Source organism: Chaetodon auriga, chromosome 11 (genome assembly GCF_051107435.1).
Source record: "Chaetodon auriga isolate fChaAug3 chromosome 11, fChaAug3.hap1, whole genome shotgun sequence".
Classification (NCBI taxonomy): Eukaryota; Metazoa; Chordata; class Actinopteri; order Chaetodontiformes; family Chaetodontidae; genus Chaetodon; species Chaetodon auriga.
In genome coordinates, this window is record NC_135084.1 from 10836187 (window position 1) to 10854944 (window position 18758).

Sequence of the window (18758 nt, forward strand, 5' to 3'; positions counted from 1 at the left end):
TTGTAACCTGGTTGTGTATTCTGTATATCTGCAGGGCACTCTGTGTGTTTGTTTTCCGTGAAGACGTAAAAATAAGAAAGGTCCCAAAAAAAATCGATTGAATATAATGCTGATATTGTGGTTGGCGTAAAATCCATTGAAAATCAGCCACAGGACGCACTTACTGACCAGCTGAGAACACTCAGTGTGCTGATAGATGTTATGTTTTTGTGTTTATTACCTGAGAGCCAGTCAAGAGGAACAAATGATGTTTAAGGCCTGTACCACACGTACTTACAACCTATAAGTTTATGTATTTCCCCCCTCCTTCGCAAAGACGATTCCAAACACTTAAACAAGCCCTCCGGTAGGTGGCGATAAAGTCTGACATTACATCAACGATACGTCAAATACCAGAGAAGAACATTCTGAGCATGCGCAGTGAGCTTATTTTCTGTTGGCGGCAACTTGAAACACAAACAGTAGTAGCTCTAATGTATTTATTTGTAGCTATTAACACCTTTCTGGCACACCGCCTAGCAGTGCTAACCAAACGTAAGCTAACCAGTAGTCTGCCGTCGTTGTGTCAGACGCGTGCTCCTTACACAAAGCAACAATGGGCATGCGCGAATTAAGGTGACAGCTACGTCGTATCCCCAAACGCTCTGTTGTGCAGGTACACACGGATACACAGAAACCCGAGTTGTCAAAAATCACTCTAGAAGGCGTTTAAAACGCAGACACAAATGCTTGTTTTGTGAAATATCTGCATTTGTGTGATACAGGCCTGAATGGCCTGTGTGGGGGTTTCAGGAAGAAGGCGCTGTCATGTCCATGTGTACTGAATGATGTCACGGGTGGAAGACGTAGGAGCTTTTATAATGCAGGAGGATGTTGTGTGTCTTTGTGTACATGCGCCCACATGTGTATGTAACCAAAGCTTCTTGGAGTGTAACCTGATCCTGTCTCAGGGGGTCACTGCAGGCCCGACCCTTGGCCTAATTCCCGGCATTCACCTGCAGAGGCGCCGTCAGTCAGTGCAATCAAGCAGAATACACAGCAGCTAGAGAACAGGGAGGAGGGGAGCAAAGGTGGAGGAGGAGGAGGAGGGAGTATAAGGAGAGCTGAGTGGAAAGAGTGTACAGTAGGGGGGGAGGAGTATTCTTAGCACTTCCCTGTGGCCAGTCCAGTGAAGTCAGTCCAGCAGTAAGCACTGTGTTTGTCAGTGTATGGTAGTGTAGTGTGTCTAGACAGACACACACACGCACATACTGCAAGAGCCCGAGGAGGCTCATGGAAATTTAACAGGGGAGCGGCTGCAGCAGAAGACAGGACAGGACGGTGGAGAGGAGGAGGAGGAGGAGGAAGTTAGCTGAGTCAGTACAAGAGAGGAGAGGGAGCGTCAGCAGCATGTGTTGCAGCATGTTTGTGTCGTCCTCTGCCCCCTTCAAAACACAGAGCCCTGCAGAGGCTGCCTGTGCAGTGAGCGCGGTAGCAGAGGAGCTGCACTGCACTGTAGAGTCACCTTCAGCACAGTGGAGCACGCTGCTGGGTAAGTGCAACACAGAGGTGGTGGGATGAAACTTGCAGGGTGTGAGGGGTGTGCAGTTTTACACAAGATGGAAAGAGAGGACTCTCTGAGTTTGTTTAATGTGTACAGCAGTCATGTGTGAAACATTAAAGTTGTGTTAGCCCATGGGGAAGTGACACATTGAATTAACAGTGAGAATTACATGCTGACTGTTTGACAAGTAGCAGATTACTGGCAACTCCAGTTTTTGTGCCTGTGGGTTAATTAATAGCAGACAGTGCTTTTGTCTGTGGAGCTCAAACTAACTGAAACAAGGGCTGTACTTTTCCACCTCTCTGAGCCTCCAACATCTTCACATGATGGCCGGAAACATGGTTAATGAGTGTTGGCTGTAAACTTGGATAGCATGGCATGTCTATGCTGCCCGACGCTGTTCCTTGTGATTGTGTTATGAGCTTCTCTGAGTTGAAATCAGTAGAGACGTTAATCTGTTTCCTCTGTGACATTAGCTGCTATTTGATGACAAGGTGATGGAGTTCAGGCAGGAAACAGGAAACCCGAGACACATCAACGTGCAGCCATCATATGAGAAACAGGGTTCATCTCTGCATGTGTGACTGTTAAGGTGTGGAAGATTATGCAACATGAATACAGAGAGTAACAGCAGGAGGGAGATCACAGGCAGTCAGACTGACGCTCTCACCTGCAGCTGTGCTTTTTTTGGGGCCTTCAGTTTCTTTCTCTCTGTTGTTCTTTAATGTTTCATGTGCTCTTGTTTTTTTTGTTTTTTTTTCTGTAACCAAATGTGTGGCCGGGTTTCTTTTGAAAACGAGCAGTCTAAATTAGCACATTTAAAAATAACCTAATGTGGCTTGAGCTCTGCAAACTGAAGGCAGTCCTGACAGTTTGAAAGGCCTAGTAGAGTCAAGATGTTTAACTAGTTTTACTTTCGTTTGAGCAACATTAATGTTTGTGAGATCCTCCATCTGTGTTTGATGTGTCACACAAAGGACGCCCTTTGTGGTGGTACCACAGGTGAGGCCGGTGACTCAGAGCCTCCCCGCTGCACACACAGCCTCACTTGTTCATCTGTACACCACTGAGGTGAAACTAAAGCAAAAGGTGGCACTATGCAGTCTATCCTGAAAGAGAAGTAAAACATGTGATTGCTTTTTTTCATTCAGTCAATGTAATGCAAATTTAGCTCAAATATTGTTTCTTTTTAATGTAATAATAACTTAAATGAGCCACATGTATTAAACAAAACAGTACTGCAAGTGTGTTAAACTAAAGGTACACACACTTGCTTCCAAAATGTTGTACAGAATTGATTTAATCATCGTTTCAGCCTGGCATCATAGTCACCTCTGCTTGTGCGCAGCCATGCTGTCTACTAGTGGTTCATAAATAATGAATGAACGGATTCAGTGCTGAATCTCAGCAGTGGAGAGCATTAGCACAGTTGCATTGTATCCTTCTGTGCTCAAGCTGTTAAATCAACTTCCATCCTAGGTTACTAAAACCAGGATCTCTCTGTAAGAAGCAGCTCATGCGTGCACGTTCCAGGTATACTGAATGTTGAAGGGCTGCGTTATGTATCTGCACATGTTTACATGTATCTGTGCAAGGGCACACTTGCTTGTCTGCACCTACACACCTCACTTTATGTGTCTGAGTGAGTGAAATAGGGCTAACTTTTCCCTCTTAAACTGAGGCAGCCTATGCGGGAGGAATTTCGTCACATAGTGGGTCCACAGTTGAGTGTTGGGAGGGCAGTGTTGCTGCAACATGATGCCACAGCCAAGTGTTGTGGTGTGTGGCTGTGGTTGGACTCTGTCCACCTGTCAAACAGTGGGACAGACTGAAAGGAAAAACAGCCAAGGCCGAGTGCTCCATGTGTTGTCTGCGCAGGAGATTTAAAGGGAGATTAAGTCATGTTTTAAATGCAAACGTTTTCAGGTTGTGTTGGATTGTCATTGGCTGGGTTCAAGGAACATCTTAATTCTGTCCTCAACATAAAGGAAATAATTAAAGACTGAAAATGTCATCCAAAGGATCTACACAAGGCAATGATTAAACCACGTCTGATTATGCTTGTCACAGTCCAGCCCGACCGGTTTGTCTCTAATGATTATTACAGCAGGCTTCCTTGTGAGGTGTTACTAAAGGTGGAAAAACCAGGCTATGATGACCGCACAGTTATTTAATAAGTCACATGTGATGCACAAAACAAAGCTCAGTAATAGTGCAAGAAAAACAAGATGAGAGACAAAGATGGGATGTTTGAGTGGAAGAAAAGACTTCAGTCAATATGACAAATGCATTATTACACAACACGTAGCAGTTTAACACATGGGTGGAGTTAGTTGTTTATGATGTTTGACTTTGAGCATTAAAGCTGTAGTTGTTCCCATGTTTGCACGTAACACGCTCACACTTGCTTAAGAACACACTCTAGCATGTATCGTGCAGCTGAGACTCCAGCATGTAGGTCACTTCTGTCATGTGTCACTGTCCCACAGGCTGAAGCTCACGCCGAGAGTTTGACGCAGCGGGACGACAGAGCGCTGCTGACTGAAGCGTCCACCAGCCAGCAGAGTCTGCCGTCTCAACCAGTTCTCCCAGACGTCCCAGTCGTCACAGGAGTGGAGGAGCACAGAGGTACAGCTGGAGACCAGGAGGAGAAGGAGGACGAGCTCGAGTTTCCTCATGATCTGCTGCCCACTCTAGACTTCAGCAGTGAGCTCAACATCTGGGAGTCCTCACTTGGGTAAGTTGATGGGGTTTACACACACACACACACACACACACACACATGCACACACATAAACAATTATGCAGGTAATAAAGATCGGAGATTTTCTCATCATGTCGCTAAAACCATTGCTTTATATCACACAAAGAAGGGAGTCCTTAACTCATGTTGATAACTACAGTTTGTATTCCTTGTCTACTTCCTGAAGAAATATTCTTGGATTTCCTGCATTACATCAAAAACTGCACCTGATGCTGTGCCATCAGTGTGTGAATTTATATGTACACCGCTTTGGATAAAAGCGTCTGCCAAATGACTTATTGTAATTGTTTTGGTTATTCACACAAATTTCCCCACTTTTCTGACTGGCCTCGTATTTTTGCGCACCAATCAAATTTCAGCAACACTTGGACCAAAATGTGAAGACAGTGGGCTTGTTCGCTTATGCTGCGACCTCTGTCAATCAAACCACACCCACTCAGTTCTGATGAGGTGAATCAGCACATTTGTGGAGTGCAAAACTTTAGCTAAATAAGTATCATGATTTTAACTTGAACTCTTATTATCTATTTAGTCTGAGGCCAAGTAGTGGCTTTGAGTTACAGTATGTCAGAAATCCAGCCAGACAGACAGACTCATTTTTTTACAAGTCTGCAGTTTTTTCAATGCACAAAACATCAGTTTATTTTCTACACCTGCTCATTACTGTTGAGGGTGGGACTGGAGCCTATTCCAGCATACATGGGGTGAGGGGCAAAGAAAGACCCTGCAGGTTGCCTGCAAATTAAAGGGCTAACACATATAGAGCCAATAAGACAGTGATTACCTGTAACTACTTTGAGATATTGTAGTGTCTATAAAGATTCAAAAGCCTTACCTTTACTTTGATCAAACATGCCCACACCCTGCAGTATTTATTTTCTTTAACAGTAAGCACTCTGTCATACTGAGTGTTTGCATTACCGAGGTTATTTTCCAAGGTAAAAGAATATTGGATTCACCAGCCTTCACTGGAGCATGTGTGTTGAGCATTAAGGTATTTAATTATGACTGAATTACTGTATGATAAAACATTGGACATCCATTTTGCTTGATTTCTGGAGGTAAAGGAGCAGATTTTGTGAATTATTCAGTCAAGGTGAAAGTTAATCTGACATTGTTGCATGTGTGAATGTGTGTGTGTGTGTCAGCAGAACTCAGACTAGCTCAGGTGATAGCAAATGTGAGCAGGTGAACCCCCTGCTGGCGGGCTTGCAGCATCACATGGAAGTCAGTCGACCACTGGTGGCTCTAGATACAAGGTACCACACAGACTCTGCTGTGGGAGAGTGATCGTAACTGCATGGAGTGGAACAGAAAGATGGCAGGATGACTGAATGTTTCTAACTTGTCCTCGAGTGTGATGGGCATTGCTGTTTGGGTGTTGTCTGTCGAAGCAGACTTAGCTTGAGGTGTGGTTGTTCGTTTGGTTTTTTTCATGCTTGGGTGAATTATTATATAAAGACTGAACCGACTGTGTGTTCTGCCTCAGATGTTGCCTGGCAGGTTGCTTTTGATGAGTGCTGAGGTTAAATGTACTAATTTCTTTTATTTGCTTTAATGTGTTCTGACAGCCTTACTAATTGCAGTAGTATAATTAGCACTGCTTGATGTGATTGTGTAAAACTATAAATTTAAAATGAGGGTAACACAGGAACTAATTGCTAAAACTCAGCGTCTACTGAGTCAGTTTAGTATGACGATCATTTATTTTGGGACATACAGGGCCTTAAAATGCAATACTGCAAGAAGCACCCCCTCAGGTAGATATGGCAGGCCAGAGCTTGTTGCATAGCAGAGCTTGCCATCTGCAGTTTAGTCTATTTTGCTGCTCAGCCTACCTTTAGTAGGCAGTGCCAAGTGAATTAGATAACAGGCTTGAGTGGCAGGTCAGTGTGGTGAGTAAGTAACATGTCCGGGCAGATTTTGTGTTTACAAGGAAATGGAAATATCATGTGAGACTGTATCAACCAGTCACAGCCAGTGACACACATGTCTCACTTTATTTCTTTACATCTAGTCATGAATGATGACTTTTGCCGTAGTTGCTGCTTCATGTAGTAGAATAATAGATAAGGTGTTGGTACTTTGTGGGGCAGATTTGAAGAGAGCAGCTGATGACATGAGTAAGAGTGTATCTTTATGACTAAATAGCGATGATTTATACACTCAGTGGGGATTAAAGATTAAGACGGTCTCACAGCATTTTCCTGTAATGCTGGCTAATGGCTAAGCAGTGACTCAGCAGTTATAACTGACTGCCTCAAAGCTAGCCTAATTGTTAAAGGCATTACTTCCCAGCTCTCTAACATTATGATGTTAGCTGTGTACTTTAGGGAGTGTTTCAAAAAGCAGTATCACTGCTTTGATATCTGTCTTATGAGGTAGTATTTGTTTTGGGGCATAGATATGAGCATGTTTATGTAGTGACATGATGTATTACATCCCCTTTTCTTATTTGCACTCACAGTTTAAGTTAGTATCCATTTTAGAATATTTTAGTATTAACCAAAATAGTATTCATTACAGTGACTTTTCATAGTGCTTACCGTTGTACAGCATAAGGATGCTGTTACAATTCTTAATAGTTGCTAGTAGTAATATTGTTACATTCATGCTGCCAGTAATAGCTTCATATTTGAAAAGTTGACATAAGAAATAAAGCATGTGACCTATCGTTAACCAATCAAATCATTTGAATGAAGCTATTTTTTAATTGTTCTGCTTTTGGTACGCTTAGAAAATCAGACACTTAAATCAAAATAGGCACATTATATTTGAAGGCTTATTGCCAATGGTCAAAATTGCACTGCCCAGTGAAATTGCATACGTGCTGCTGACTGTTATGCCTGAATCAACAGTGTGTCTTGGTGTGGATGAACAGACCTTCATGTTCATTAACAACCATATGCTGAGAAACAGCTGGTATTATTTCTTCTAGGGGAATGTACATTTCAGAATAGGCATCCTGAGTACAATTGCGTGTTGTGTGTGCATATGATGGAGTGCAGTGACCAAGCATGGGCTTCTGCTCTGTCAGTAGCAGTGCTCAGTGGCATCGTGGAATGACCAGCTGTTTGCCAGCCAGTTCAGACTCTTAACTCTGTCGCCCTACCCTCGTCTCAGGTCTCATGACCGCGACCCAGTTCTCACAGATGCCCGGCCCTCACCGTGGCCCACTGTCGCACCTTACCCGGATGTCCAAACCCTGACCCCTCCCCCATCCGTGCTCCTAGACCGGGAACTCCAAGAGGCCTTTCAGGAATGTGAAGAGCAAATGGCCTCACTGGGCATACTAAATTCCACAGATCCCCCCAGCACCACGCCTAAGACAGTTAATGATGTAAGGAAGAAAACTGGAGAAGTGATGGTTAATAAGTCCAATGAGTCATCGTCACTGCTTCCAATCGTAGTCCAGCCAGGACATAGCAACAGGGGCCATGGAAACAAGAGTACACATGGAAACAGTGAGGCAGCAAACAGTGAGAAGGATACAGTTGTGTTTAGTTTCAGGAATTACATACTGGGCACTGAGAATAGTGCTGGGCCAGCGGAGACGAAGAGCGAAATAGAAGCAACACAGAGTCTGAATAAGTGTCCAGAGACTAAGACAGAAAGAGAAACAGAGATAGATCAGCAGAACGAAACCCCCCCACATACACAATTAGAACCAACAACAGATTCATTTAAAGAAACCCAGAAAGATGTTGCATTCACTGAGCAGAGAGATGATCGAAGAGAGGAAATTGTTGATTCAAATGCAGCCACTGAGGAAAATGGCGCTCTAGATTGTAACAAGGTGATTAGGGAGGAAAGCACCGAAGCAATAACAGACATTGTAGACATCAAGAACAAAAATTATAGTGATGAGTGCAGTATTAATGTTTGTATGGTTGAAACTGGAAAGAAAGATGATTCAGTTCATGAAACACTGGAGTGCAGTAATCTTCATTTAAAGGATAAAGATGCGTTATCAGAGATGCAGTCAGAGACACAGACAGGAGCAGACAGTCACACTGAGCAGGATCAGGAGGCAAAAACAGACAAATGGATGAATTCACCAAGTGACAAAGGGGCCGAGCAGGACAAAAAGGCAAAGAAGAAAGAAAAAAACAAACAAAGGAAAAAGAAAAAGATGGAGAAGAAAGCAGAGACTGAACAGAAAGAAAAGACAGCAGCGCAGCTTGAAAATGATTTAGAGGCTTTGTCAGTCGTAAATGCAGGAAATCCCACAGATTCAATGGCAAATAAAGATAAAGAATCAGTGTCACAGGCAGACACTCAGACTGTGATGTGCAGGGAACAGCCTGATAATGGGTTTGACTTCAAGCAACAGCTGAGTCCCGAAGGAAAGCCCAGCTCCAGCCCCCCACTACCATCCTCTCATAGCAGGCAGGATCATCTTACTGAGTCGGCCTCTTCACCTGGACCCAGCCAGGCTCTTTCACAGAGGCCTCATCAGTCAGATAACCACAACCATACGGATGCCCCATGTGGCATGAATCACCACTCAGACGAAAGCCCACAACAGGAGCAACATGCAACTGGAGTTGTCATCAGCAACCAAAACACACCCATGACATATGTCAAGACTACAATTATCAATTCAGCTGCTTCTGCTGATAAGAGGTCAGATGCACAAACACAAGAGGCTATAGTTACCTCAGAAGCAGTGATACTCACACAGGAGAATCAGAGCCCACTCTTCAACAACCAAACTTGTGTGGGAGAGAGTGGTGTAGAGAGTGCCCTTGAAGAGGCTTTAGTGGTGGTTGCTGCGTTGCCACTGACAACACCCACGATGCCAGAAGTGATAGAAAGCAAGAGAGAGGGAGAAAGCGTGAGGCGTGATTCACTGGAGAGAGTAGCTACTGTAGCACTCGCGGAGAGAGAGAAGGCAGTAGGAGAGAACGGTTTGGGAGGAATAGAAAAGTGCCTCAGTTCTGCAGTCGGAGAGACAGAAGGACTCCTGGACAGCCTTCCTCAGCTCTCGTTAATCTGTTCCCAGGGAAAACGCTCACTTGCGTTCTCAGCCAAAGAGGGACAGGCTGCATCTGAGGAAAGCTGCACCAGCAAAATGCCTCACAACTCGGCTGAGATTGAATTGAAGAGACAGAGAGAGACAGCCATTCGCAGTGCAGACACAGAGCTCTCACCTGCCGAAGAGGGAGCCAGAGGAAAGGAGCCATTTAGCCGGTTAGAAGCATATATCAATATTTCTCCCCTTGGACTAATCACTGGTCCTGATTGTCAGGATCACAGTGCTGCTGGATTGGAGAGAGCAGTAGAGGGAGGAGGAGGAGGAGGAGGAGGAGGAGGAGGAGGAGGAGGAGAGGAGGTGGAATTGAAAGGAGGGCTGGCTAAAGAGCACAGTTCATTCAGCCAGCCAGAAGGCTCTGCTAGTGGGGTGTCATCAAGTGAGACTGAGACGTGTCCGCCCACCGATGTTGCCGAGTCACAGCTGAAGTCACAGAGCTGGAGAGAGTCGATTGCTACCATCACTGAAAGCATCTGCACTGAAAAGGATCGTCTCTCTCACCCCTGCCAGGAGCAGCATGGCTCAGCAATATCGCCTCTTCCCGCTGACCCTGAACAGAGCTCCAGCAATACAGACGGAGGGGTAAGGGCTGATCTCAAACTGAATTTGATTTCAGAGGAATGGGGAGACACTTGTGAGGAGTCATCCATCACAGAGACGGAGAGAAACAGCAGCCAAGTCTTCTTGTCTTTAATCTCACCTCAGCCTTTGACTACTTCACGACAAATCCCAGTTGAGCGACAAGCGAGCAACAATCAACAGGTCCAACCTGAAAGTAGCACAACAGAAGCCAGGACAGCCGAAAGTGCATCTGAGTTCCAGGTCCAAGCCCAGAGCCAGAGCAAAAGAGGTAGCCCAACTATGTCTGGAGCAGGTGTGAACTTATATGACAGCAGTGGATGCAACAATAGAGTTCACTTTGCGGACACTGTGAAACAAGAAGGCAGTTCCTCTGTGGACCTCAGGAACATGTTGGTGTCAGCTATGGACTGTGCATCTTTGCCTCCGCTGACTGTACATGAGAGTTTGCACCATCCTATTGTTGAGGCCAGCTACACCTTCCCAGACTTCCTCAGCTTGAAGAAGCAAGAAATCCCCACAAATGCAGCTCCTATGACGGGTGAACGAGCAATACAGTGTCCTGCTGACTTAACAAAGCCACAGAAAGATGTCCAGTTGGATAAAGGAGATGCAGAGACTAAAGATACCAAGAAAAACATTAACATAGATCAGTCGGGTACAAACACTGTGGATTTACAGTCGGTGACTGAGGCCTGCTCAAAACAGCTCCCAGCTCCTGATGAGAAGAATCAGACTGGTAACGAAAAATATTTTGTCCTTTCACCGACAGCAGGAATTACTGCCTCTGAGGCGGATCATTTGCCAGTTGAACAGGTGTCGGCAAATGTGACAAAGCAAGTAGAGATGGAAACAGAGAAGGGTGCTGTAAATGTGTGTTTGTCAAAGGAGAAAGAGATAGATCAATTACATGCTAAGTCTCAAGGCTCAGTCAAGACTGGCCAGCCTCAGGAGTCACCTTTAATAAGTGATGCTACTGTCATTCTTGAAGAAAAAGAAGGTAAACAACATCCTCTCCTCTCGTGTTCTGTGCTTCCAGCTGATGATGTTACCTGCAAGCCTTTAAATGTTGTCTCTGCTGAGTTACCTTCTGGACATCTCTCTACTGACCTTGACCCCAGTTCAAAATCTGAAACTGTGACCTTGACCAGCATAGCCTCTTCTGAGGCAAAGCCAAGTGACCCCAGTTATCAGCCTCCTGACCAATTAGATCAAACACCTCCTTGTGGACTAGTTACAACAGACCCTGTAACGACTAGCGAGGGGTCCACAATTCACTCTGCTGATTTGACAAAGGGTGAATCAGCTTCAGAAGTGACAGCCTCTGACCAGTCAATGCCTGTTACCGAGCAATGTCCTACTAATCCTACTTTTGTGCTGCCTCCCCCTGGCCCAATGTTGAGTCACTTGGAGTTCATTACTGACTGTGATATCTCTCTTCCTGAGCAGAAAGATAACCACAGTGCTGATGGTGACAGCACCAAACTCTGTGGGGAAGTGGATGGCAGCAAGAGCAGGGAAATGACCCCAGTCTCTGTAGCACTGGATCTGAAGCAAGGTGACGTCAGCGTTACAGCAGATGAGACTTGTCCGAAACTGGAGGATGGAAACTATGCTACGGAGTCTGATATTAAACTTGATAATTCTGTAATTGATGATGTAAATATTCCATTTCCACAAGAGCAAAGTCTGTCTCCTGCAGCAAAGCCTCCTGGTGCAACGTGTGCACTGGCAAAGGGTGGATCTGATAATATTATTTCTCTATCTCATACTGAGCCGGTCTCTGTTGGCATTAAACCTGTTATCTGTGAAGCATCCATTAAGGATGACCTCATTAATGTCAGTTGCCCACTCAGCTCTGACCTGCCTACCAATGAGGCTTATGATGCGACTAAACAAGACAATGTAAAAGAGAAACACACAATGGGAGACCAGACCTGCACGCTATTTGAAGAGGAAAAGAAGCAAACTGAAGAGTCAACAATGGATAATCAAAAGGAAACAGCAAACCGCAACAAGCTGCAGACAGGAAAGACAGGCACAACACCACAGCAGAGTAATCGACCAGATAAAGAGGCTTTAGAGGAAATTGGAGACCTGCAGCCACCACATAAACATAAAGTACAAAATACTGAATCACCAGTAAGGGATATAAAGGAGGAAGAAGACATGAAGAGTGGCATTGTGTCTAATAGCCAGAGAGAGACTTCTTGCTTATCTCCTGACCAACCTGCAGGCTCATCTGAGGACATAAGTGCTGAGGTAGAGTCTGGTAGTGAACCTCAGACTGTTTATGACCAGAGTTCATGCCAAAACCCAACAGCAACACTGGAACGCAGGTCTGACAGGGACACGGCACCAGATCTGAGTGTGGCTCTTGGCCAGTCAGAGTCCACACCAGATCCAGTGTGTTTTGCTCAGCAACAGGATCAACAGCAGCCGCATCTGGGATCCAGACATCCCACAGAGGAATTGTCAGGTGGTTGTCTAGAGGGGCCAGAAAAGACTAACAGTCAGGGCAGGCAGACTCAAGCACTCGTTCCAGGGGTAAGAGGGGCAGCAGAGAAAGGAGACGGCGAGAATTTGTGTCAGTCAGGAAGCAGGGATGACTTGACAGGTGATGACAGCAGTGACAATGAACAAGTGATAAGTCTAGAGAAGGGAGAGGGAGTGCAAGCTGCACCAGGGGTTGACAGGGTTTGTGTGTCGTTGCAGCTTGCCTGTGATTTAAATGACAGCGGAAGGGCTGCTGAGAGAAAAGCCTCAGCTGACATAGGCATAGTGACTGCTTGTTCTCATGTTGCCGAGACACGTCAGGGAATGGAAGAGAATAAAAGCCCCGGGTTAGGAATAGTTGGGTCAACTACAGATTTAATGCCAGACACTGAGTTTGAGAGCGATTTGAGTGGTAAAGGTCAGCAAAAAAGCAACCTCTCAGCTTCCTGTCAAGACCCATGTGGAACACCTGTGACCTCAAAGAACACTGCTGTATCTGTTGAGCCAGCATCACAGGAACGTGAGATTTCGCCTCTCCAGATCTCTGTTTCATCAAAGGTCAGCACAGATAGTCATGACATTCATACAGAAGATTTTCCAAGTGCAAACGAGGCTGAAGAAATTGGTACAAAAATATTCATTACTTTGCCAGATCCTGTTGGGCAACCAGAAACTGTGGAAAAGGATTTCAGTGCTGCCATGGCTGTGAAAAGCAACAGTAGTGAAACTGAGGAGTGTGAAATTCCGGATACAGTGTGCAAGCCTCTTGAGCTACAAAGCGCCAGTATAACCTCAGCCACACAAAGCAGCCCAGTAGCACAAACACCCATAAAAGGCTCTGATGTGGAGGAGATCACAAAGGAAGATAAAGCAGCTTTGGAGGAAGAAAAAGCTAGCAGCCAGGGGAAGGAACAAAATGAGATAAAAGCGATAAACAATGAAGCAACAGAAAAGCAGGGGGCTGTAAATCTAAGTGGGGGCACTGAAGACAGCAGCTCGGGATCAGTTAAAACTTCAGACCTTTGTGAAAGTGTCGTGTCACAAAGCGGCACAGAGACTCCTGTTTGTCACTCTGAGAGGAACGTTGGTCTGTCAGAAAATGACAATGATAGAACAGATAGAATAAGCCCTGATGTTATCACTGGTCCATCTGTTGTTTCCTCAAAGTGCCTGCAAGATTTTGCATCGACCCCTCCTGCAGCGCCTACCCAGTCAGAGAAGTCACATGATCAGGTGTTGTCAAAGCCCCAAGATGATATTGTGGTAAACCACATTGCTACCGCCTCCCAGTTCGAGGGAGGATCACTTGAAAAAACTCCTGCCTGCATCTCCTCTGTTGAACAAGTGAATACAGAGGCTGCTGATGTGTCAGAGAGTCCTGCAAGTGGACTAACAGCCCAAGAACCAGAAACAAACTGGATAAAAGCTCTAAAAGAAGCTGCCTCCCAGTCTCAGAGTAAACAAGAGAACGCAGTGGAGGCCTCAAGGTAAACACAAGAGCATGTGTGTGTTTGAAATTATTATATCACAAGAATGTCTTAAGAATGAGAGAGAGAATTACAATTATAAGAATTAGAGGAGCGCACGAGACTTAACCGTGAGGAAACCATGTTGAGGGCAGTAAATGCCTTGTGTGTACATGTGTGTAAAAGGTCAGTGGAGGTCATCACGAGCTCCCTCTTAATATGTTACATGAAGTAGCATGTTAGCATGCTGTCACATACCATATGCTCAAGTACATCACAGACAGAAAGAGAAAGGCACATGTGCCGTCTGTTTTGGCGTTGTGTCACAGCCGCAACTACCAGAACCACGTCTAAAGAATTATGAATAGATGAATATCTTCATTTATATCAATATTTCTATGGGTTGTTCACAGTTGTTTAATATTTGTAGATTTCTGCAGTTCTGTTTCATCTTAGCATTCCAGTGACGCCGTGTTCACGACTCGTTTGGAGTGATATTACAGAGAGCAGTGTGACAATGAATATGAATGAGGAGGTAAACACAGAGCCGCACTTTGTATTGACTCAAGCTCGGGTCAGATGACTGTGCTTGTTGAAGTCTCATGGAAGTAATGCAGCCCTTTATATTCAAAGGATGACATCAGCTGTGACATCGTCCCTGCTCGCCAGGGCAAGAATGAGCCTTTTCTCACACTGCTCAACACAATGCAACAACACAAACACACACAGATACCTATGGTACCTCTGCGTGCGCGCACACACACACACACACACACACACACACACACACACACACACACACACACACTCTCTCTCTCTTCTGGTAACGCCCTCGTACCCACACAAACACACACATTTGTCATTTGTCAGTCATTCCTTGTGCATGTGCTGTAAACTAAACAACAAATCCCCCAACCCCCTCTTCTCTTGCATTGTTTTTCCAGACCCCTCCCTTCTCTGGAGTCTCCTCAACTGGAGTTTCTTACTCCAACCGAGGAGGTAGTTGCTCCTCTGAGACAGGAGGACATCCCACCACCGGAGCAAGTAGCAGAGAATACAACAGAGATCCCTCCTTCAAATCTTGTGAAGAAGCCACTGGATCTCCCTGAACCTTTAGAAAAGACAGCAGAGCTCCTAGAGCCAGCACAGCACACAGTACAGCACCCAGAACCAATACAGAGCACAAATATAGATCTCCCAGAGGAAACAAAGAAAGTAGAGCTCTTAGAACCAACCAAGAAAGAAGAGGAGCCTCCAGAAGAGCTTCCAGAACCAGCAGGTGAGCCAGAAACTTCTTCAGAAATAGCAGAGGAGCCAGCTGAGCTACCAGAACCGGCAAGAAGCATAGAGGAGCTCCCAGAACCAATAAAGAATGAAGAACCAGAGCCAGCAAAGACGACAACAGAGGCCCTAGAACCAGAGAAGAAGCTGATCAGTGAGCTGCCAGAGGAGGTGGTGGAGAAACCTGCAGAGGTCCCACACGAGGAGCCATTTAAAGCAGAAACAGACCAGGATCCTGCTGACGTGCTACAGGACAGCGGGTGAGTGTCTCTGTACAGTCACAACATTAATACATAATCAATTACAATGAGTGTTTTGACAGTGAGATTTTTTTTTTAATTTTGTTTTTCATGACCATCATCTGTGTGTTGAAATAATGGCAGCAGCAAACAAGAACAACTTCCACTCATTGTTCCACCTCTTTTGCTTTTTACGTGACAGATCATTTGTTATTGTCTGTTTTGTGTGACCTGGCCTGGTGATGCCAGCTACAGTCTACAGTTTCCAGTGAAAACCTATTTAACCAGTTTGAATAAATCGTGGAGTAATGTTTCCCTATAAGGCTGCTGCCAAGGGACTGTTCTGGATTAAAAAAAAAAACATGTCCTTGTAATCCTCAATCGACTAAAACCTAAGGATTATAGCCTTTTACCATTAAGAACAACAGGTTTACAGGGAAGCTGGCAATTTTGTGGTTGACTGGTTTTCCAACAGGAAACCAGACATCAGAATGATTTGTATATGACCTTTTAGACCCAATATTTTTCCTGAAACCTATCATAACATTTCCATTACAGCGATATATCCGAGACATTTTATTGCAGCTAACTTATTTGTAAAAGGGGGAGTCTCGGGGGGGCATGCGCTTTACAGCTCAGTGCCTCTGCCTGTCACACATTTAAAATGGATTTCCATGCGCTCAGATAGTCCCCTTGTTGGCTTTGTTTGGCTTTCAGACACCTCGAGGGCGTCTTGGCCGGTTTTTGCTGTCTGCAGCGGTTTAACGGTGTCTGATTGCACGAGTGAGAAGGAGTCTCACAGTTTTGTGGTGGTTGATGTAATGGCAGTGAACCTTTTATGTTGTTAAAACTCCCGACTAAGTTAAATACACATAGTAAACCTGTGTGTCATTTAGTTTGACCTCCATTCAGAATTTATTTAAGCATTTTAACAGCTCTAGCAAGACTAACTTTCCATGTGTGTTGTTCTTTTACTGGAAAATATTGTATGTCACTAGAGTGTTCATCATGCATATATATAGTGAAAGTAGTGTTTTTCCTTTTATTTACCATATGATGAATGTCTTTCAGGACATCTTAATTCAATTAAATCATTGCTGCTGATTTCTTTTCACTCGCCTTTGGCTTTTCTCAGCTTCCTCAGTTATCGCTCTCATTTGTCACTCTGTCCCGACTCCTCTCCTGCCGTTTGCTGCATGCACAGGAGCCATCCCACATGCCAGAGTAGCACTTGCTGCCTGTCAGTCACAACACTTGTCGCATCACTGCTGTTGGAGACATAAAGGTTTGTTCAGAGTCAGATAGAGGAGGAGTGACAGTGCTATTTCTACTATAGGTTTCATCAATAGATAAAGTTACACTTGCATATGTGTGGCAGGGACAGAAATATGGCTACATGGTTTGTGTGTGTGTGTGTGTGTGTGTGTTTTCCCCGCCCCCCAGAGGCTGTCCTAGCTGTCAGTCCTGCTCAGTCCGTGCGGCTTTGTGAACTGAAGCCTGTAGTGGGAGGAATTTGGGCAGGCTCTCCAGCCCCACTGAAGTCATTCGCACAGACCAGACAGAGTGGAACAAAAGCCAGAGTTCAGGGAAACACTTGAGCATGTGCTACGGCGTGAGTGTGTATGATAGTCACAGACAGAGGAGAGGAGGACTGGGACGTACACTTATTGGCTCTGGCGTTTTGGAGTGCAGAAGCAGAAGTCACTTCCATCACTTAGCTGTAGTTAGATCTGAAGTTTCCTGATGGACTCCTCCGTGCCTGAAGTCATCTGGGTGAGCTGACAAGAAGTGGCTGCTCTGTTTTCTTCTCTGCGTGTGTGTGTGTGTGTCTGCGGTGGATGATTGTGTTTAAGTCTCTCCAGGTGGATGCAGCAGATGGTCAGTAGGTAACTAGTGCTAATTACGCTCTGCCTCTGCTGACCTCACCAGATGGGTGGAGGGGAAGGACAAATGGAAAGACGGAGGGACAGAAGGCGGAAAAGAAGTAACAAAGTTGCGAAATACTGTATGGTTTACTTCAAAAAAATGTTACAGGTTAGAGCATGTTGTGCTCCCCTCCCCTTCTTGATGTGGAGGCTGCCTGATTGACGCTTGGCAAGACATCTCATGGTACTGTCCATGTGTTTTCTAAAAGTCTTGCTGGCATGGTAGACTTTTAAAAAGTCTACCAATGACCAGATTTGGCCACTGACTGACTTGTATGTATGACATGTGGCATAAAAGTACCATAAATAGTTTTGTGAAAATGCTTCACGTTGAGTTTTAATAAATCTATTGTGAAGCCATTTTTACTCATGAAACACAATGGGATTGCCTGTGAGTCTTTAGCTTGGTATGTTGGATATCTCTCATCCATGTTTTCGGAGTAAAAAGGAAGTAGGATGTGCTATAGCCCACGTTGTACCGTAAATAGACTAGTTGCCATGACGATTGTATGTTCATATGGCTTTGCTAGTGCAAGTGAAGTGGATAATCTCACGTCTGTCATTTATTCAACCACACTAGACTGGCTTCAAATCACGATTTAGTCGCAGCGATGGCAGGAGAGAATCGGTGGATTATAAATGAAGTTTGTGTTTGCAGTGTACACAATGACTTGAATGAGCAGTACTGTGTGTATGTGTGTGACTGTGCGTGTGTGGACAGTATGAGCTAGCTGCTGGCTGCATGTGTCCCCCCATCATTACAGCATTTAAAAAACCACTTTTCTCAGTGCCTTCAGCTGGTTTTGTTTATGACTGTTTATCATTAAGGACCCTGCCTGCACTTGCTGTCTTTCACTTCCAGCTGTTTCCCGTAGATTACACCAAATGTGTGTGTGTATGGCTTTCATACAGTACAGGCAAAGTCACTTTTGTTTACTTAACACTCGGGTCATGAAAGTGGAGGTTAGAGAATAGGGTTTTGTTGCCCAGAGTGTGATAGAAAATCCCTGTCGTGCATCCCTGGGCTGCCCTTGTAAAATCTGGATTCTGGATTTCTCAAGAACTGTTTATGAGGTGCTGGTGAGTAACGCCCTGCACACTGCTAAATTACCAACAACAGAAAACTGTATTGGACAGGCTCCAGGTGTTAATGCCAACAGCGAAACTACACTGACATGAAGTGTGTGGCTGAAAAAGAGCTCACGTGTCCCCTCTAACTTGCTGCATTCGCCCTGTTATGGTAATGAAGCCTCTGCTTGTTCACACACATGATCATCTTGAAGAGGGGCCAAGTTGGAAAGCTCCAGCTGTTAACCTGAGCAGATCAGCTGACATTACCACCACATAAAAGCCACTGAACCGGGACTCCACACTGCCCCAGTGTCCAAGCAAATCTTATTTTCTGAGAATTGTTTCTTCTCTGTTTGTTT

The 18758-nt window shown here is 45.0% G+C and overlaps 1 protein-coding gene across 19 annotated transcripts in view; it reads left to right on the forward strand.

The window, feature by feature from the left end:
• The window catches only part of tacc2 (transforming, acidic coiled-coil containing protein 2), a 50379-nt gene that overhangs the window by 4768 nt on the left and 26853 nt on the right, over positions 1-18758 (forward strand). For 4 of the 19 annotated variants that reach the window (XM_076743193.1, XM_076743195.1, XM_076743194.1 and 1 more), the window contains exons 2-3: positions 4033-4280; positions 14828-15424. In XM_076743193.1, coding sequence (XP_076599308.1) covers positions 4033-4280; positions 14828-15424 — 845 coding nt within the window. Of the gene's footprint in view, positions 1-4032; positions 4281-9084; positions 13905-14827; positions 15425-18758 lie in introns of those variants that run through there. The other 15 variants (XM_076743181.1, XM_076743184.1, XM_076743191.1 and 12 more) reach the window with 12 other exon arrangements.